Genomic DNA, 21,520 nt, shown 5'->3' with positions numbered 1-21,520 from the left:
ATTTTGAGCCACTTGACTCACAGTGCATGACATTTCTCATGCCAAGGAAGGGCCAGCCATGGGCCAAGCAGGGTAGTGGGAAAATAGGAAATGGAACTGGGCTTAAAGGGATACTTCAGAATTTTGGCAATGAAGCCCTTTATCTACTTCTCCAGAGTCAGATAAACTCGTGGACACCATTGTATGTCTCTGTGTGCAGTTTGAAGGGAGTTGCTAACTAGTGTTAGCGCAATTGATAACAATTTCTACCTGGCGTTAGTGAAATTGCTTACTAGCGTTAGCGCAATGACTGGAAGTCTGTGGTAACTGTCAGCATGCTAGTAGATACCATAGACCTCCAGGCATTGCGCTAACACTAGTTAGCATTGGCTCGCGAAACTACCATCAGACTGGATGCAGATCACATAAAAACAGTCCATCAGTTCATCCGACTCTGTAAAGTAGAAAAAGGGCTTCATTGCCATTATCCTAAAGTATCCCTTCAATGGGTACAGAGTAGGATATGCAATTCCCCTGAGGAAATCCCAGTAAGTAGCTAGCTACAATGAATGTTTTGCAGTGTGCACCTGCAACATGCTTATGCCATTGCTTTGCCATGCTAAGCTGAGCTGCTGTACTCAACTGGCTGCAGAGAGGGAGGGACAGGGTGCCGGACGCACAACAAACCCACATGGAAACATGGCAAAGTAGAAACTGTTCCTTTTTTTTTTCATAATTATGGCCATTTGGAAATGATTCAACTCCTGGTCTAACAGGATGGCCATCAGAAAGTGTTACATTCGGCAAGAAAACAGTCTGACTTGAATAGAATAAAACGTCCATAGGTCATCTAACGAGGGCTCATGTCCCTGGTCTCCTCAGACAACAGCACAGATGAACATCAACCAGCGAGGTCCCTCTAGTATATTACTCCTCATTAGTAACTGTTACAACAGTACTGTCTCTGCTGTGACCTTGTATTCAAGCTGTCTAGTGAGACTCCAGGATGTTTCCTTAAGTAGTGAGCAACATTCTTCCGAGTCCCTGCCATCCAGGCTCTGGCATCTCAGCGGGGGACGGAGCGAATCGGACGGAGCGAAGTGGAGCGTTATCGGTCTGAGGGGAAGTGGGCTGTACATTCACCGCTGGCCGTAATCAGTCCCATACTGGGGAGGAATGTTCCTGGCACCACATCACTGCTGCCTCCAAAACCCCTAAAAATGTTTTTACTTTTATCTTCTTCTATGCCCTCCTTTTAATTTATATTTATTTACTCTCTTTCTCCCTCGTTCCTCCTCTTTTCTTTCTCTATTTGTTTTTTTCTCTCCTCCCGCAGCAGACTGCTGTCCCAGCAATCTCTGTTCTGGACTTGGTACGTTCTGTCTTTCCGCATTCTCCCTCCTTTCTCTTTTCTTACTTGTCTTGGGCTCCACCTGTGTTTCCTCTCCTTCATTCTCTGCCCTCCCTCATCAGGCCTGGGGGCCGGCTGCTGTGCTCCTGGGGCGGGTTCGGGAAGTTGGAGGTGCCACTTTTGGCTCTAGAGTAGCCACGGGGAAGTCATCCTGCGATTCTCATTGGCTGTTGGGACCCTGTCGATCTGTGGAACAGTGATCTAACTTGGTCTCTGTGAGAGCCAAAAGGCCAGACAGCCACACAAATTATTTTGGTCAGGGCTCATTTAAAGACGATACCAAATAATAATGCCTCATAAGATAAATCATCATCATTGATTAAAACAATTCCCAGAAAGAAAAAGAAAATCAGTAGGACACACTAATCTAACCTATAGAAAAGTGAATCTAAAACTAACTGGGGCATGGTTAAATAAAGTATTTGTTCCAGGGAGGCTCAGTACCATGCAGCTGTTTCAGAGCAGGGAGCTGCCTGGCCTGCTGCAGTGGGGGTCTGTCTGTGCATGGTGGAAGACCCTCCCCAGCAGTGGTCACCTGCATGTGGGGCGTAACCATCATTGCACCGTGTGGTGTCAGTCCACTTCATTCCAGTCATCCAGCTCTGTGTGTGAACAACGCTGGTGCTCAGCCTGTATGTTGTAGCATCTCCCTCCTCCTCTCTCATTGGGGAAGTTGCACAGTGTTTTCTTCTGTCCGTCTGTAGTCATGTTTCATCTGGTGATTGACTTCTGTTTGGTCATCATGACATCAGTGAAAATAAAGTGGACACTCCTCTGCGCCACTCTGCCCAGCCATGCTGCTGCTGTTTGTTGTTGCTGCACGTTGTTGTTATTCATTCTGCATGTCCAGCTGTCGCCATGTGCCTGTCTGCAGTGCACACTGCTTCTCTCAACCCAGACGACCTATCCTGTGACAGAGTGGAAATGGCCCCAGAAAACCCCTCTCGACGTTTAACTAAGCATACAGAGCATTCCCCCACAATGTCCTAGACCTAGACGTTTTCAACACAACGGGCCCTTGTCTGGAAACCCGACGCCCCTGACAGGGGGCCAATCTGCTGAATGAGCCTGTGTATAGACGTGTGTAGATGTAGACCTGATAGCAGTCCTCAGGGCTTTACTGTTGAGCTGTGACGGACTGAGGAAACAGGACAGACTGGATTAATGTGAACTCAAGGTAGGATAGTGTGACTAGCGCATCAGTAAGTTTGCTCCAGTTGTAGATCTGAGGATAGTTTGTTACTAACTTATATTTCCACCTTTTCACCTTAGAGAGCAGGGCCTCAAATAACACTTATGTATAACACATTTGGGTCTACTATATGAAACAGTTCGATTTAACAAAATATATTCCACTCTACAACAGATTTATCTCCAAGCACACCTTTTAGGAGATCATAGACTGTAGGACAAGTCCCCGGGCCGTGTACATGGTGCTGAATGGTGTTTGTGTGTGTGTGTAGTTGCAGGATGAGGAGCGGCGGAGGAAGCAGCAGCTGGAGGAGATCCGTAAGCGCGAGGCGGAGGACCGGGCCAAGCAGGAGGAGGAGAGACGCTGGAGAGAGGAGGAGAGGGCCAGACGAGAGGTCGATGAGAAGGTACACCTCCCTGACAGGACCCATCGGACCGTGTACACTACACAGTCCTCTCAGCAGTTAGCTAACACACAGCTGGTTAGACAGGTTCTGACAAAATATGATGCATTTCTATGAAAGGGATTTCTGTTCAGCCAGACCGTAATAAGTTTATATTTTATATGAATTTGATAGACCTCAATGGAATCCAGATGTTTTGATGACACACAGCTGTGTTTCATTATTTTTTGTAAAAACAATTTTGACGCTAGTTAAGTTTTGTAAAGGATTGATGTCATTGCCAGCAGAGCAGATTAAAGCAGAAAGCCACAGCCAAATCAGAAGCAGAGGACATCAGAGTAACGGAGTGTAAACCCAGAGAGACTTAAGAGACTAAGCTGCACTGTAATTAAAGTATTACCCCGTGGGGATCTGCCCAGCTAATTGTAGTTTACCTCATGAAAAAGGAGTTGTGCCTAAACAAAACAGCCCACCAGCATAAGAGAACAATTATACAGTGGAAAGTAAAGACCGGTCTGTGTGACCACTTCCCTTCAGGGGGTGTAGAGGGGCAACAGGCAGCCATTTTTTATCATCTGCTAACATTACCAGCTTTTTCAAGGTTTCTACTGTTCCTGGTCACTCTCTCTCCACGGAGCTGTAAGTGATCCTGTATGAAGAATTGTGAACACGCCCCTCTACAATGAACCAATCAGAGAACTGTGGAGGGGACTCTGTCTGTCTGGGTTTTTAGGACTCCAGTCGAGTAGTGATTAGTGATGGAGGTAGTGTTCAGTGTTCTGTGTTCAGGAGAAGTAGTATTGGGTCAGAGAGCCCACAACCAGACAGAATGCTCACTTATCTTAATGATGCCTGGTGGTGTTTTGTCTGTCAGAGGCCAAGTGTGGTTTTGGAGCACTGAGTGTTTCCTGTCCTCAGTCCCAGTCAGTTATGGAGACGTTGATTTACCAGCGGTCTGAGAGCATCAGCATCCAGTCATCTGACCTTGTGTGACAATGTTACAACATCCCAGCGCCATTTTGTTTTCACTGTGTGACCATTGATTTAGTTGTTTTCCTGTGAGTCATCCTCAGACCACTGGTAATCTAAAGCTCTGTAATAATGACAATGATGTCCAACGGCATGTTCTCAAGATGGTCACCTTCCTCTGTGTTATGTAATGTTATGTATGGATGTGTGTAACCCTCCTACCCCCCAAAAAGCATGGGAGTCACTTGTTGTTGTCTATGTCAGGTTGTTTACGGAATCTTACGTTTGTTGGAAGCCATTTGTCATTTCATCAGGCATTGCTTTGGAACTGCTGCTAGGATGCCCCACCCCCGCTGTGGTCATACCAGAGTACAACACGTCACCTCTGTTTGCCTCACCATCCTCTCATCGATGTCATATACCTACCCACCATACCACCCACCACACACTAACCCAGGGGATCCATGTACAGAAACCAGAGCCAACCAATCTCTATTACTAGCTGGTCCCTTTTCCAGAGCTAAAACCATAGAATCCCTCTAAAAGTCCTTGTATTCAAGCCTATCGAATCACTTGACTGTAGTCTAACCCAAACCACTTCAAACTGCCCCAGCTGTCAGAAAAGTACCTATATCTCGCCGACGGCGGTTCTCAACACAGCATGTAGAGGAGATGAAAAAGCAGAGRACATGAAGTACCCAGAACACAGCACACAGAGCAGTCTCCCCCGCACATTACACACACACAGACACATAGTGAACAGATAAGGAAGTGGAGGACTTCTCTGGCTGTCTTGTGGCCATGGGATCCTCCCTCCAGCGGAATGTGTCAGTCCAAGACAGTCAGCCATGCCTTGGCCACACTAACCGGCTCTTCCCATTCCCTTAGAGGAGGCAGGAGGAGGAGTACTACACACGCCTGGAGGAAGGGCGGCGCCGGCAGCACGAGGAGGCCGAGCGCAAGCTGCTGACGCCTGACGAGCCTGGTCTGTACAGACCTCCCCTCCCCAGGGACTACCAGCCTCAGCCCCCCCCTCCCACTGCATCCCCCGCAACCACAGCCACTAACGCTCCTCCACCCCCGCCTCAGAGAAACGCCTCCTACCTCAAAACCCAGGTCGTCTCCCCTGACGCCTTGTACACTGCCAAGTTTGTCTCGTACAATGACGAGGAGGAGGAGGARGCTGCAGGTCAGGTTAAGCTCTCCGCCACCAGAAAGTCCTATGGCGACCTCCCGCCCGCTCACAAGCCGCAGCCGTCTGCGCGCAAGCCCCGCCCTTTGTCTGATGGGATCTTTCTGTCCAGCTCATTCCAGCCGCCGGCTGTCAATGCCAACAGTACTGCAGGGCAGCCCCCTCCCCCTCCCATCAAACCCAGCCTCAGCTTCATCCCGACAGGCAACTCTAAAGGTAGACACGGAGAGGAGAGAGGACACGCCCTCCCATACGCCTCCCACTCCAGATCTCTCATTCATTCATGTTTTTTTGTTATATTTTTGTGTTCCTGTTTTTTTTCAGTAGAGTCATTCTGGCTTCCTTTTCCCTTCCTCTCTCTCTCTATCGACAATCCAGTAGATCTGTATTATAGTTGCCAATCAACTTGTAATTCCTTTTTTCTCCCGCCATCTCCCATCAGTTTGTTATAGTTTGTTGGAAATTCCACTCCTCCACGAGCAAATCAGATTCCGTTTCTTGTTTGTTTTTCCTGATCCTCCTCTGTCCTCCAATCATCCTTCTAGCAAGTAAAAGCAATTGATAAAACAACCCGTGATTCGCTGTGATCGCACTCCAGATATCCAATCATAGTACTGTTGGTGTTGCCGCCCCTCGCCCGCCCGCCCATGTGTTTGGTTTTGCTGTGGTGGCCTGCCGCCCGCCTGCCTGCCCAGCCCTGCCACGGGCCCCACGGCTGCTTGGGGGTGGGATTGGCATTAAGGAACACTGAGACACTGGCTTCTTATCTATCACAGTGTTACTGTGATGGGACCTGAGAGGAGCAACTCTCCTCAGGCTCACTTGGCAAAGGGGAAAGATCTGTTGAGTGAGCCATTGCATTTGTCTGTGGCTGTTTAAAGCTCTGTCAGGGCTCCAAACCAATCACTCATTAGATTACTGAGCGGTAGTACTACTTCACTATAATCTAGTTCTATGGTCTAAATCTGTGGCACAATGTATTCTGTTTTAAAGCCTTTAGGGACCCCTACTGACAGAAGTGTCAACTTTCAGTTATTGTCATCTATTGCTGGAACCTGGCAAAATTGTGAAGTTCTTTCAAGATAAACTTTGCTTGACATTTTAGGGATAGTCTGCATTTTTGGTCAACAAACCACAATAATTTAAGTCTCTTGGTTAGAAGGGCATTCAAAAGTCTATTAGTATTATCATACTCTAAATACAATACATTTTCAGTGTTTCATTGTGAGCCATAACAGTCTACTGTAGTTTGAGGAACTAATAAGATATTTGTTAAGTAGAAATGCTGTAAGTAAGTGATTTCCACCATTGACAATCACAAGATTATGCTTTTCTATTTTAGAGACCGATGAGTCTGTTTATAAATGTTCTTAAAGAAAATGTGAACGGAAGCCCTCCGATGTGAACACTTTAAACAGCCATGGACAAAAMATGGCAGTAATGCAACACAGTCTTAGTCAAGAGGCTCAGTGAATGTCCCCCTGCATGTCACACAGCACCAGTGCCCCTGCCCTACCCAGTATGGATGATGTGTGGTGGGCCTGTTGTTAATGTGTTGCATTCCTCACTCAAATTGAGGGACCAATCACTAACCTTGCTATAATCCCACATCAACCCTCCCCCTGCTGAATCCTAGCTTCATTCCAATCGGCCTGATGATCCATTGCTATTTACTGCCTCTGCTGCTTTGCTTTGCTCCTCCTTTCAACGCTCATGTATTCTGTTCACTCCTCTTTTTGTCTGCTATGACTGTTCCTGATTCTGCCCGGTCTGTGCCATGTCTGTCTGTGCCATGTCTGTCTGTGCCATGTCTGTCTGTGCCATGTCTCTGCCATGTCTGTCTGTGCCATGTTCTCTGCCATGTCTGTTCTGTGCCATGTCTCTGCCATGTCTGTCTTGTGCCATGTCTCTGCCATGTCTGCTGTGCGTGCCATGTCTCTGTCTGTCTGCGTGCCCTGTCTGTCTGTGCCGTGTCTGTCCCTGTCTGTTCTGTGCCCTGTCTGTGCCATGTCGTCTGTCTGTCTGCGGCCTCTGTCCGCCCTGTCTGTCTGCGTCCCTGTCTGTCTGCGTGCCCTGTCTGTCTGCGTGCCCTGTCTGTCTGCGTGCCCTGTCTGTCTGCGTGCCTGTCTGTCTGCGTGCCCTGTCTGTCTGCGTGCCATGTCTGTCTGCTTGCCGTCTGTCTGCGTGCCATGTCTGTCTGCGTGCCCGTCTGTCTGCGTGCCCTGTCTGTCGCGTGCCCTGTCTGTCTGCGTGCCTGTCTGTCTGCTGTGCATGTCTGTCTGCGTGCCATGTCTGTCTGCGTCCCATCTGTCTGCGTCCATGTCTGTCTGCGTTCCATGTCTGTCTGCGTTCCATGTCTGTGTGCGTTCCATGTCTGTCGTGCTTCTGTGTCTGTGCGTCCATGTCTGTCAGTCTGTGCTTCCTGTCGTCAGTCTGGCGTTCCAGTCTGTCTGTCTGTCTGTCTGGCGTGCCCGTCTGTCTGTCTGTCTGTCTGGGCGTTCCATGTCTGTCTGTGCGTTCCATGTCTGTCTGTGCTGCCATGTCTGTCTGTGCCTGCCATGTCTGTCTGTGCCTGCCATGTCTGTCTGTCTGTCTCCATGTTCGTCTGTCTGTCTGTCTGTGCAGTCTGTGCGTGCCAGTGCCATGTCTGTCTGCGTGCCACTGTCTGTCTGCGTGCCATGTCTTTGCTGCGTGCTATGTCTGTGCCTGCCATGTCTGTCTGTCTGTGCCTTCCATGTCTGCCTGTCTGTGCCTCCATGTCTGCCTGTCTGTGCCTTCCATGCTGCCTGCTCTCTGTGCCTGCCATGTCTGCCTGTCTGTCTGTGCCTGCCATGTCTGTCTGTCTGTGCCTGCCATGTCTGTCTCTGTCTGTCTGTGCCTGCCATGTCTGTCTCTGTCGTCTTCCTGCCATGTCGTCTCTGTCTGTCTGTGCCTGCCATGTCTGTATGTCTGTCTGTATGTCTGTCTGTGCCTACCATGTCTGTCTGTCTGTGCCTACCATGTCTGTCTGTCTGTGCCTTCCATGTCTGTCTGTCTGTCTGTGCTACCACGTCTGTCTGTCTGTCTGTCTGTGCCTTCCATGTCTGTCGTGTCCTTCCATGTCTGCATGCCATGTCTGTCTGTCTGTCTGTGCCTGCCATGTCTGTCTGTCTGTGCCTGCCATGTCTGTCTGTCTGTCTGTGCCTGCCATGTCTGTCTGTCTGTCTGTCTGTGCCTTCCATGTCTGTCTGTGCCTTCATGTCGTCTGTCGTCTGTCTGTGCCTTCCATGTCTGTGCCTTCATGTCTGTCTGTGCCTTCCATGTCTGTATGTCTGTCTGTCTGTGCCTGCATGTCTGTCTGTCTGTTCTGTCTGTGCCTGCCATGTCTGTCTGTCTGTGCCTGCCATGTCTGTCTGTCTGTGCCTGCCATGTCTGTCTGTATGTCTGTCTGTGCCTTCCATGTCTGTCTGTATGTCTGTCTGTGCCTTCCATGTCTGTATGTCTGTCTGTCTGTCTGTCTGTGGCTTCCATGTCTGTCTGTCTGTCTGTCTGTGCATTCCATGTCTGTCTGTCTGTCTGTCTGTGCCTTCCATGTCGTCTGTCTTGTCTGTCTGTCTGTGCCTTCCATGTCTGTCTGTCTGTCTGTCTGTCTGTCTGTGCCTTCCAGTCTGTCTGTCTGTGCCATGTCTGTCTGTGCCATGTCTGTCTGTCTGTCTGTGCCATGTCTGTCTGTCTGTCTGTGCCATGTCTGTCTGTCTGTCTGTCTGCTGTCTTGCCATGTCTGTCTGTCTGCCATGTCTGTCTGTCTGTCTGTGCCATGTCGTCTGTCTGCTGTGCCAGTCTGTCTGTGCCATGTCTGTCTTCCATGTCTGTCTGTGCATGTCTGTTGTGCATGTCTGTCTGTCTGTGCCTGTCGTCTGTCTGCCTGCCTGCCATGTCTGTCTGTCTGTCTGTGCGTTCATGTCTGTGCGTGTCATGTCTGTCTGTCTGTGCGTTCGTCTGTCTGTCTGTGCATGTCTGTCTGTCTGTGCATGTCTGTCTGTCTGTCGTGTCATGTCTGTCTGTCTGTGCGTGTCATGTCTGTCTGTCTGTGCATGTCTGTCTGTCTGTGCTGTCATGTCTGTCTGTCTGTGCCTGCCATGTCTGTCTGCTTGTCTGTGCCTACCATGTCTGTATGTCTGTCTGTCCTTCCATGTCTGTCTGTCTGTCTGTCTGCTGTCTGTGCCTGCCATGTCTGTCTGTCTGTCTGTCTGTCTGTCTGTCTGTGCCTACCATGTCTGTCTGTCGTGCCTTCCATGTCTGTCTGTCTGTCTGTCTGTCTGTGCCTTCCATGTCTGTCTGTGCCTTCCATGTCTTGCCATGTCTGTCTGTCTGTGCCTGCCATGTCTTGTCTGTGCCTGCCATGTCTGTCTGTGCCTCCTGTCTGTCTGTGTCTGTATGTCTGTCGTGCCTGCCATGTATGTCTGTCTGTCTGTGCCATGTCTGTCTGCTGTCTGTTCTGTCCTGTGCCATGTCTGTGCTGTCTGTCTGTGCCATGTCTTCTGTTCGTCTGTGCCATGTCTGTCTGTCTGTCTTGTGCCATGTCTGTCTGTCTGTCGTGTGCCTTTTGTCTGTCTGTCTGTCTGTCCTGCCCTGTCTGTCTGTCTGTGCCTGCCCTGTCTGTCTGTCTGTGGCCTGCCCTGTCTGTCTGTCTGGCCTGCCATGTCTGTCTGTCTGTCTGCCATTCTGTTCTGTCTGTGCCTGCCTGTCTGTCTGTCTGTGCCTGCCATGTCTGTCTGTCTGTGCCTGCCATGTTGTCTGTCTGTCTGTGCCTGCCTGTCTGTCTGTCTGTGCCTTCCATGTCTGTCTGTCTGTCTGTGTTTTCATGTCTGTCTGTCTGTCTGTGCGTCATGTCTGTCTGGGCCTGCCATGTCCTGTCTGTCTGTCTGTTGGCCTGCCATGTCTCTGTCTGTCTGTCTGTGCTGCATGTCTGTCTGTCTGTCTGTCTTGTGCTGCCATGTCTGTCTGTCTGTGCCTGCCATGTCTGTCTGTCTGTCTGTCTGTGCCTGCCATGTCTGTCTGTCTGTGCCTGCCATGTCTGTCTGTCTGTGCTGCCATGTCTGTCTGTGCGTGTCATGTCTGTCTGTGCGTGTCATGTCTGTCTGTGCGTTCATGTCTGTCTGGCGTGTCATGCGTGTCATGTCTGTCTGTCTGTGCCTGCCATGTCGTTCTGTCTGTCTGTCTGTCTGCTCCTGTCTGGCTGTCTTCTGTGCGTGCCCTGTCTGGTCTGTCTGTCTGTGCGTTGCCCTGTCTGTCTGTCTGGTCTGCTGCGTGCCCTGTCTGTCTGTCTGTCTGTGCTGCCCTGTCTGTCTGTCTGTGCCTGCCATGTCTGTTCTGTCTGTCTCCTGTCTGATGTCTGCCTCCTGTCTGATGTCTGTCTGTCTGTCTGTCTCCTGTCTGATGTCTGCCTCCTGTCTGATGTCTGTCTGTCTGTCTCATGTCTGATGTCTGTCTGTCTGCCATGTCTGTGGCTCTGGCTGTCCTGTCAGTCAATCTGCCTGTGTGTGTCAGTGACATTGTCTAATGCTGCTGCTTCCCTCCTCCCTCCGAGGCCATGCCGTGGTTCAGGTAACCGGTCTCCACTTGAACCACTGGCTCCCTCTGTTTACCACAATCCACTGGCAGCATCAAGGTGACGGGCAACCCAGCTCTCAGATAAGATATCTAGATGTTTTGAGACTGCTCATATTCCACCTCCTGCTCCACTTTATCGTAAAAGAATATCAGCAAAATCTAACTGTGAATTGTTGGAGCTAGGGGTATTTGTGCTTGCCTTTTTTGAATGAAAAGAACACATTATCCATGGCTCTAGAATATAGAAAGACCTTTGGTTGACTTACATTACATCTGATGCCAAATTACTGTTCTGTATAAGCTTACATTTGGCTTACTAAAAGAATGAAATCCACAAACCGTCAGAGGCCCTTTCTTTAGTGCTTTGTTATTGGAGGGTTCATAAGGTGTTTTAGCTCAGGGGACAGATCTTGGATAGGTACCAACTTATCAACCAGTCTGTAGACTGAGAGCCGGTTCTGCCCCAGAAGAACTTGACTATGCCAGTGGAGTCCTGCCTCGGTTCACACAAGTCAATGTGTTTGTGTCTGCCCTGTTACCCCCAGTTTCATTCCATTTAAAGCAAAAGAAAACAAAATCAACATGCATTCGGATTCTGGTTGTGCTTCCACACACAGACACACACACACACACACACACCCGTTTGTTGGAACACAACCAGTCAGATTCTATTGGTGGGAGTTCTGGGTTAGTGTGAGACGCCAGCCCCAGCCCTCCGCTGGCATGGCCCTGACAGACACACGGACACGTGAGCCTACTGATTAATGCCTACTGTGGGTCAGAGGTAGAGGTCACCTGGGGGTCAGTAGTGTTCGGTTAGAAGTAAGAAGTCCAGTTAGGACATCAAATCAGTCCTCATTCAGGCCCCTATGGCTTTGATGAGCTCCTACCGATCATCCAGCAGTTTAAGTCGTTTTTGGCATAACAGGCTTGATGACCGTTTACCTCAGGTGCTACATGCCTTAATGGTTGACCTCCACCTTTGATCCCACATACTTGTTTCACAGACCCTGCTGCTTCAGGCGTACCTTGGAATGCACTAACGCTATTCAGTCACCTAATCTAGTCCCAACGGCTTGTTTTGGTCTGTGGAAAAAGCTTGGTTTGTTGTAGAATTTGAACTTGACTGAAAAGTTGCTGGGTACAGATAAATCAGTTATAGCCTGGATTGTGACTTCGCAACAATTTACAGTTGTCACAGTGTTACGTCACAATAACTTTACGTTACCGTGCAGTACTCTTCGTGTTCTGAAGCAGGTAAATAAATCCTAGTAAATAAATTGTTAATCGAAAGCGGTTATATACACATTTTTGTACCCAGCATCTTTTTAAAACACGCTTTGGGTTTAACCAGCCAACATGGTACTATAACTAAATTAATTATTAACTAATGTGCTCTATTTCCCCAATTAATTAATTAATACAGGATTTCATTCATACACTGGAAACACAACCGGGGTTGTAGGATCAGAAGAAGGTTACAAGGACCTGCGAGAGAAGTGGACAAAAGGGTGAGGCCTGCCATGCATCTCTCTCTCTTCATAAACAGAACATTCAACTGGGTCAGCCTCCTAAAAAGGAAACACCTGAATGAACGACCATCAGGAACTGAGACATTGTAGTGTAGGAATTCTCAGAACTCACAACGTGGTACAGTATATGTTTTAGTCATATTGTGGTTGTTTTTCTCGTTGCAGTGGTCAAGAACAGGAAAACACTTTAACTGGAGAAGCGCCAGAGAGTATGACCTTCAYGGAGCGCCAGCGGCTCTTTTCCCAAGGGAAGGAGGTGTCTAACAAAGTCAAGGCCTCACGAAAACTCATGGAGCTAGAAAATGAACTCAATACAAAGTAGTAGACTGGAACCTTAGCAAGACAGACAGACCGCCAAGCCCCAACTCGGCAACGAGAAAGAGAGCCAGGTTTTGTTTCCCAGTGACTCTCCTTTTTTGTTTTTATTTAATAACTGGACCATTACGTACAATTTAAATGTATCATTGCAATAGGAGAGACATTTATTTGCTTAATTTCCCTCTTAAACTATCAAAGATATATTAAAATAAACCACTGTAAAAACGTTTTAATTATACTAGTAAGACACATTTGAAATCACGTGAAGGGGGGATATATTTTTGTTTGTAAAATGATTCTTGGGTTAGGGATGAAAAGTTTTGCTTATTTAAAAAAATAAATGTAATAGCTTACTGTAATGTGGAATATTTTATGGTGTTATTTTATGCTCCTTCTGCATTACATATTTTCACACTTTTAATTTCTCCTTGTTTAAATAAATGCCCAGGCTTTCCATACCAGACTAATCATTTTAGTTCAACTTCTTCTTATACTCAGTGCAGTGGAGGCTGCTAAGTGGAGGACGGCTAATAAATTGCTGGAACTGAGCAAATGGAATGGCATCAAACACATGGAAAACGTGTTTGATATATTGATACCATTCCACTAATTCCGCTCCAGCCATTACCATGATCCCGTCCTCCCCAATTAAGGTGCCACCAACCTCCTGTGACTCAGTGATTCAAATGGAGTAATGTTGTCCATTCTGGTTTGTGATACACTGTTCTTCATTCCTTATAATGTGGGTTTAGTTTTGCTCCAGATATTACTGGAAGATGCTATGTCGTCACTATGACTTCCACATATATAAACTGGTTTACTGGGTCCTACTAGGGTTCCTCTTGAGTGCACACACACACTGTAAATATCTCTCTCGTTCCAAACAGAACTTATACTTATTAATAGTAGCAACTCTCTCATTTGGTGTTTATCTTCAGAAATGGACGGTTCAGACTTGATAGAAGTGTGACGTAGGAAATTGAAACAATTAACTCCTTCCTACCTTTTGGTTATCACTGTCAATGGGGGTGTTAACAGTTTTTTAATGTTTTCTATTCCCCCCAATTTTTAGTATTGATTTTCTTTGAATTGAATAGTCATTTGCAGAGTTGTGAAATTTGACCAGATGTATACATCACCAGTATGAGGACAATTACTTCACTGTCAGTTCAAATGATAATAAAAATCAAAAGTAGGAACATTGTTTGAACCTTATGTAATGTACTTGCACAGATTCTGTTTATTTAAAATGTTTGAGCATTCTGTTAAATCTATAAAACATGGAATACATTTGGACCTATAGGCTACTGTAGGTAACTATTATTTGAAGGATTTGGGCAGTATGCTATTTACATGAAGTAAATCTCTCCAGTCTTAAACCCCTACATCTCTTCATTCACAGCTTTTTGAGTGACTCCATCTTGTGTAAATACTCTTTCTTTTCAGGAGAACATGTGCCAGATTTCACTATGTTAACTTTAATTGTGCATAAAGTAACAGTGGCAATATCCTGTTTCAGCTTCGAAGACTATTCAACTTCATGTTTCTCATTTTAGGTTATACGTTTTAATAATATAAATTGTTTCGCTTTAGCCTTTTGTAAATCATGAATAAATACAGATTTTACAAAATGCTGGAACTGCGTACAAATTTGTATAGAAATTGTGTTTGGCCCTAATCTATGGATTTCACATGCGCATCTGTTGGTCACAGATACCTTTATTTAAAAAAGGAAGGCCTGTGGGTCAAAGAACCACCATTTACCTCATGCAGCGCGACACATCTTCACATAGACTTGATCAGGCTGTTGAATGTGGCCTGTGGAATGTTTTCAAACTCCTCTTCAATGGCTGTGTGAAATTGCTGGATATTGGTGGAAACTGGAAGATGCTGTAGTACACATCGATCCAGAGAATCCCAAACATGCTCACGTGGGTGACATGTCTGGTGAGTATGCAGGCAAGGGAAGAACTGGGATATTTTCAGCTTCCAGGAATTGTGTACAGACCCTTGCAACATGGTGCTGTGCATTTTCATGCTGAAACGAAGTGATGGTGGGGGATGAATTGCATGACAATGGGCTTTAGGATCTCGTCACAGTACCTCTGTGTATTCAAATTGCCATTGATAAAATGAAATTGTTCGTTCTCCGTAGGTTATGCCTGCCCATACCATAACCCCAGTGGTGTAAAGTAGTTTTTACTATTTATTTTTTTGACTACATTTACTCCACTACATTCCTAAAGAAAATAATGTACTTTTTACTCCATACATTTTCCCTGACACCCAAAAGTATTTGTTACATTTCGAATGCTTAGAATGACAGGAAAATGGTTGAATTCATGCACATCTAAGGTAACATCTCCTGTCATCCCTAGTGCCTCTATGGCAGACTCACTAAACACAAAATGTGTTGGAGTGTGCCATCTGTTAAAATGTGCTGTCTGGTTTGCTTAATATAAAGAATGTGAAAGTACTTATACTTTTTTGATACTAAGTATATTTTAGCAATTACATTTACTTTTGATACTTAAGTATATTTAAAACAAATACTTTTAACTTTTACTCAAGTAGTATTTTGCTGTGTGACTTTTACTTGAGTCATTTTCAATTAAGGTATCTCTACTTTTACTCAAGTATTACAATTGGGTACATTTTCCACCACTGCATAACCCCACCGCCACCATGGGGCACCCTGTTCACAACGATGACCTCAGCATACTGGTAGCCATCGGTGAGCATTTGCCCACAAGTCGGCTACGACGCTGAACTGCAGTCAGGTCAAGACCCTAGTGAGGAGGACGAGTACACCCGAGACGGTTTCTGACAGTTTGTGCAGAAATTCTTCGGTTGTGCAAACCCACAGTTTCATCAGCTGTCTGGGTCGCTGGTCTCAGATGATCTCGCAGGAGGAGCCAGATGTGGAAGTCCTGGGCTGGTGTGGTTACGCATGGTCTGCGGTTGTGAGGCCAGTTGAACGTACTGCCAAATTCTCTTAAAAGACATTGGAGGCGGCGTATGGTAGAGAAATTAATATAAAATMATCTGGCAACAGCTCTGTTGGACATTCTTGCAGTCAGGATACCGATTGCACGCTCCCTCAGCGTGACACATATGTGGCATTGTGTCCAATTGATAGTTAGTCTTGTCCCATTTCTGCAACTCCCCTACGGACTCGGGAGAGGCGAAGTTCGAGAGCCATGCGTCCTTCGAAACATGACCCTGGCAAGATGGACTGCTCCTTGACAGCACTGCTCGCTTAACCCGGAAGCCAGCTTCACCAATGTGTCGGAGGAAACACCGTCCAACTGGTGACAGAGGTCAGCTTGCAGGTGCTGGGCCCGCCACAAGGAGTCGCTAGAGCACGATGGGGCAAGGAAAACCTGGCCGAGGCTAGACCAATTGTGCACCTCATGGGTCTCCCGGTCACAGCCTGCTGTGACACAGCTTGGTATTGAACCCGGGGCGGTAGTGACGCCTCAATCACTGCGATGTAGTGCTTTAGACCGCTGTGCCACTCAGGAGGCCCTCATCAGCTAACTTTTGAGGTGGTGGGATCGGCTAAGACACTAGAGCGCGGTCACGAATTTGTGAGGCAGAGGTCCCTAGGCAAATCGGGAGGAAGTGGTATTCACTAAGCAAGAATAATTATTTCCTTTACACTAGCAACTACTAACGAGCCTCATGGCATTTGTTATGCTATCTTGAAAGCTTGTAACTTGTACTCTTCAGATGTTAATTTGAATTAGCTAGCTATCTGATAACAGCTTCCCAGTAATCTATATGCATAGGAAGTGTAGTGTACTGTTTAAAAAAATTATATTTCTGTATATATAAATTACAAATCAGCCATTAACTAAATCCTGTTTCTAGTCTATTAGTTACAATGTGTAACCATTGATGTCCCAGGACCAAGATTGGTAAACACTGTTGAAGTGTATAATTGTAATACATACATGCAGACACAGCATCATTCAAATACTGGAATTTGATACTCCTGGTATTGAATATGACTGAAAAATAATGTCAGACATTCATACCTGAACTGCACCTTTATTTGCCAAGGTAGAGTACATGATCAGTGAATATATTAAATGTACAGGCTACAGTGTGAGGATCTCATGCATGGTAATAACTACATGTATTTACGACTTGCATCCTTGGCACAAAGTTGTTATATTCTACTCAATCGATGAATGTCATTCAGACTGTCTTTAAATTGATACAACTGGCTATGATAGCTGAGGTTCATAGCTAGGTTCTGAAATATCAGCAAGACAAGCTTACAAATTTGTTCCCTCAATCTGCAGTAAATGCTTTAGCTAGCTAGATTCTTTACATCCACTGTTTCACAAGACGACAGCCTAGTTTGCTGGTTATTTCAGGAGTCCCTAAAACATTAAACAACCAGAATTACAATTTCATACTCATGTCACAACACCCGTTATCTGGCTAATGTTAGCTAGCTTGCTAACTCGCGATTTTCGTTAATTAACTTTATGATTAAAAAAATTGGCATAATCGTTTGTCTCTACATTAACTAACATATTCCTGTCAACTGTATAATGTTTTGCATGATTCGTTATGACGTTATAATCCCTTACATTTGCTTCCATCCTAGTATTTTTGTCAGCCATCTTTACTTTAGAAAGTCTCCAGCCTTGGGTCGCATAGCGTCAAATTCGTCATGGGAACCACTCGATATGATTGGTCATCGCCCAGCGGACGCCGCTGGTGATTTGCATAAAGTTGGGAAAAGTTTAGCTTTTTGCCCGCCTCCCGCACCGCCCAAAGATCCCCCGCACCCCCCGCTTCTCACCGCTTTCCTTCCATTGATATGAATGGAAAGCGGTGTTTCGCCGCGCGGCAGCCTGTGCTAGTGTATCATGTATCACTTTAACCATATATACATGTACATACTACCTCAATCAGCCTGACTAACCACTGTCTTTTACTGTTGTTTTTATTTCTTTACTTACCTATTGTTCACCTAATACCTTTTTTGCACTATTGATTAGAGCCTGTAAGTAAGCATTTCACTGTAAGGTATACATACACCTGTTGTATTCGGCGGACGTGACAAATAAACTTTGATTTGATATAATGGCGGTCTACAAACAATCACAGTCTACAGCATTAGCCCCACATTCTGAATCCTCCTACCTAACTCAGTACTTCTGAYAAAATAAAAAAGAGCCCTACTAACTTCTAAAAGACCCTCCCCATCCCCCAAATCCTTTCCAAACCTCACCATCCAACCTCAATGACCCTACACTTCAATCTTTCCCTCTCTTCAACATACTTACAACAATTTAACAACACATGCTCCACCGTTTCATCGACACTCAAGACACAAACCATTCACATGCTTTCCAACCAGATGTAATGACGAGTTCAATGTACAATTTTCTTGACGCAATCGAGCAAACACCACCTCTTCCCAATATGAGCTTTGAATTTTGGTCCACCAACCTTTCTTTGGAGGGCATATGAATGCCCAGTGGTGGAAAAAGTACCCAATTGACATATGAGTAAAAGTAACGATACCTTAATAGAAAATTAAGTAAAAGTCACCCAGTAAAATTCTACTTGCGTAAAAGTCTACAAGTATTTGGTTTTAAATATAAAGTATCAAAAGTAAATGTAATTGCAAAAATATACTTGAGTATCTATACTAAAATTAAAAGTATACATTATTTCAAATGTCTTATATTAAGCAAACCAGGCTGCAACATTTTATTATTTAAAAAAAAAWTCYCGGATATCCAGGGTCACACTTCAAACATAATTTACAAACAAAGCATGTGTTTAGTGAGTCCACCAGATCAGAGGCAGTAGGGATGACCAGGCATGTTGTCTTGACAAGTATGTGAATTAGACCATTTTCCTGTCCTGCTAAGCATTCAAACGTAACTTGGTGAAGGCGCAACAACGCCTCTTCAACCTCAGGAGGCTGAAGAAATTCGACTTGGCCTCGAATACCCTTAGAAACTTCTACAGATGCACAATTGAGAGCATCCTGTCGGGCTGTATCACCGCCTGGTAGGGCAACTTCACCGCCCGCAACCGCAGGGCTCTCCAGAGGTTGGTGCGGTCTGCTCAACGCATCACCAGGGGCACACGGCCTGCCCTCCAGGACACCTACAGCACCCAATGTCACAGGAAAGCCAAAAAGATCATCAAGGACATCAACCAACCGAGCTACGGCCTGTTCACTCCACTATCACCCAGAAGGCGAGGTCAGTACAAGTGCATCCAAGCTGGGACCGAGAGACTGGAAAACAGCTTCTATCTCAAGGCCATCAGACTGTTAAATAGCCATCACTAGCCGGCTACCACCCAGTTACTCAACCCTGCACCTTAGAAGCTGCTGCCCTATATACATAGACATGGCATCACTGGCCACTTTAATAATTGAACACTAGTCACCTTAATAATGTTTACGTACTGCTTTACTCATCTCATGTGTATATACTGTATTCTATTCTACTGTATTTTAGTCACTGCCACAACGACATTGCTCGTCATAATATTTATATATTTCTTAATTCCATTATTTTACTTTCAGATGTGTATTGTTGTGAATTGTTAGATAATACTGCACTGTWGGYGCTAGGAACACAAGCATTTCGCTACAACATCTGCTAAATGTGTGTATGTGACCAATAAAATTTGATTGCTCTACCTTGCTCTACCGAGGTTGGATCAACAGGATCCGGTAGTAACCACATTAGAAGCCAGTGAGGTCTAAGCAGGATGTAACCCCTCTAACATGTATTGTTGTACCACATCCATCATTAACACATACAGTTGAAGTCGGAAGTTTACATAAACCTTAGCCAAATACATTTAAACTCAGTTTTTCACAATTCCTGACATTTATTAGAAATTAGTAGAAATTCCCTGTCTTAGGTCAGTTAGGATCACTGCTTTATTTTAAGAATGTGAAATGTCAGAATAATACTAGAGAATGATTTATTTCAGCTTTTATTTCTTTCATCACATTCCCAGTGGGTCAGAAGTTTACATACACTCAATTAGTATTTGGTAGCATTGCCTTTAAATTGTTTAACTTGGGTCAAACGTTTCAGGTAGCATTCATCAAGATTCCCACAATAGGTTTGGTGAATTCTGGCCCATTCCTCCTGACAGAGCTGGTGTAACAGTCAGGTTTGTAGGCCTCCTTGCTCGCACACGCTTTCTCAGTTCTGCCCAAACATTTTCTATAGTTTTGTGGTCAGAGCTTTGTGATGGCCACTCCAATACCATGACTTTGTTGTCCTTAAGCCATTTTGCCACAACTTTGGAAGTATGCTTGGGGTCATTGTCCATTTGGAAGACCTATTTGCGACCAAGCTTTAACTTCCTGACTGATGTCTTGAGATGTTGCTTCAATATATCCACGTAATTTTCCATCCTCATGATGCACTCTATTTTGTGAAGTGCACCAGTCCCTCCTGCAGCAAAGCACCCCCACAACATGATGCTGCTACCCCCGTGCTTCACGGTCGGGATGGTGTTCTTCGGCTTGCAAGCCTCCCCCTTTTTCCTCCAAACATAACAATGGTCATTATGGCCAAACAGGTGTATTTTTGTTTCATCAGACCAGAGCACATTTCTCCAAAGAGTAAGATCTTTGCCCCCATGTGCAGTTGCAAACCATAGTCTGGCTTTTTTTTATGGTGGTTTTGGAGCAGTGGCTTCTTCCTTGCAGAGCAACCTTTCAGGTTATGTCAATATAGGACTCAATTTACTGTGGATATAGATACTTTTGTACCTGTTTCCTCCAGCATCTTCACAAGGTCCTTTGCTGTTGTTCTGGGATTGATTTGCACTTTTCGCACCAAAGTACGTTCATCTCTAGGAGACAGAAAGCGTCTCCTTCCTGAGCGGTATGATGGCTGCGTGATCCTATGGTGTTTATACTTGCGTACTATTGTTTGTAAAGATGAACGTGGTACCTTCAGGCATTTGGAAATTGCTTCCAAGGATGAACCAGACTTGTGGAGGTCTACAATTATTTTTCTGAGGTCTTGGCTGATTTCTTTTGATTTTCCCATGTCAAGCAAAGAGGCACTGAGTTTGAAGGTAGGCCTTGAAATACATCCACAGGTACACCTCCACCTGATGTCAATTAGCCTATCAGAAGCTTCTAAAGCCATGACATAATTTTCTGGAATTTTCCAAGCTGTTTAAAGGCACAGTCAACTTAGTGTATGTAAACTTCTGACCCACTGGAACTGTGATACAGGGAATTATAAGTGAAATAATCTGTCTGTAAACAATTTTGGGAAAAATGACTTGTCATGCACAAAGTAGATGTCCTAACCGACTTGCCAAAACTATAGTTTGTTAACAAGAAATTTGTGGAGTGGTTGAAAAACAAGTTTTAATGACTCCAACTGTACTAATGCTCGTTTCCATCATATATTCCACAATAGTACCATTTATGTGTGCTACTATGGGCATTAAAAAGTTGTCGCAGTAGCTCTCTCTAGAGCACAATTCTCCTTATATTTCATCAAACATCGATACAGATAGTTGACGACAATGGTTGTAAAAATGTTGCAACCTAATATTACTACACTGCAGATTTCCACCATCACAAATTCGTATTCAGATGAGACAAGGTATATTACGATATACAAGACCTTCCCTTATGAATGTAGCACAACCACCACCCTGTCCAGTTGAACCGGCTAATGTTACTTCACCTCTCTTTCTTTACAGCATTGGTTATTAAAATAGGGTGTAGATGAGACCCCGTGGTCGCATCAAACACCATTCCGCTCTGACACATCATTACTTTTGTTATTCAATACCTTCGCCCTCTTCACTAGAAGTTCCACTGCAGTCAGTAGCGCTTATAGCAGGGCCATTATTTTTCCTTTTGCAACAGACCATCCAGGTCCTTGACTATCAACATWAAAAA

General features: G+C 45.4%; 1 protein-coding gene across 13 annotated transcripts in view; it reads left to right on the top strand.

The window, feature by feature from the left end:
* Window positions 1–14,219, top strand: part of afdna (afadin, adherens junction formation factor a) — a 133,992-nt gene extending 119,773 nt beyond the window's left edge. For 5 of the 13 annotated variants that reach the window (XM_070446537.1, XM_024000589.3, XM_024000590.2 and 2 more), the window contains 4 exons: window positions 2,854–2,988; window positions 4,843–5,143; window positions 12,165–12,249; window positions 12,436–14,219. In XM_070446537.1, the coding sequence (XP_070302638.1) occupies window positions 2,854–2,988; window positions 4,843–5,143; window positions 12,165–12,249; window positions 12,436–12,592 (678 nt within the window). In that variant the 3' untranslated portion in view covers window positions 12,593–14,219. Of the gene's footprint in view, window positions 1–2,853; window positions 2,989–4,842; window positions 5,363–12,164; window positions 12,250–12,435 lie in introns of all 13 variants that reach the window. The other 8 variants (XM_024000580.2, XM_024000582.3, XM_024000581.3 and 5 more) reach the window with 3 other exon arrangements.
* Window positions 14,220–21,520: the final 7,301 nt, after the last annotated feature.

This window comes from Salvelinus sp. IW2-2015, linkage group LG14 (assembly GCF_002910315.2).
Source record: "Salvelinus sp. IW2-2015 linkage group LG14, ASM291031v2, whole genome shotgun sequence".
In the NCBI taxonomy this organism is placed as follows: Eukaryota; Metazoa; Chordata; class Actinopteri; order Salmoniformes; family Salmonidae; genus Salvelinus; species Salvelinus sp. IW2-2015.
The sequence above is the reverse complement of the archived record's forward strand: the minus strand, read 5'-3'. Positions and strand labels throughout refer to the sequence as shown.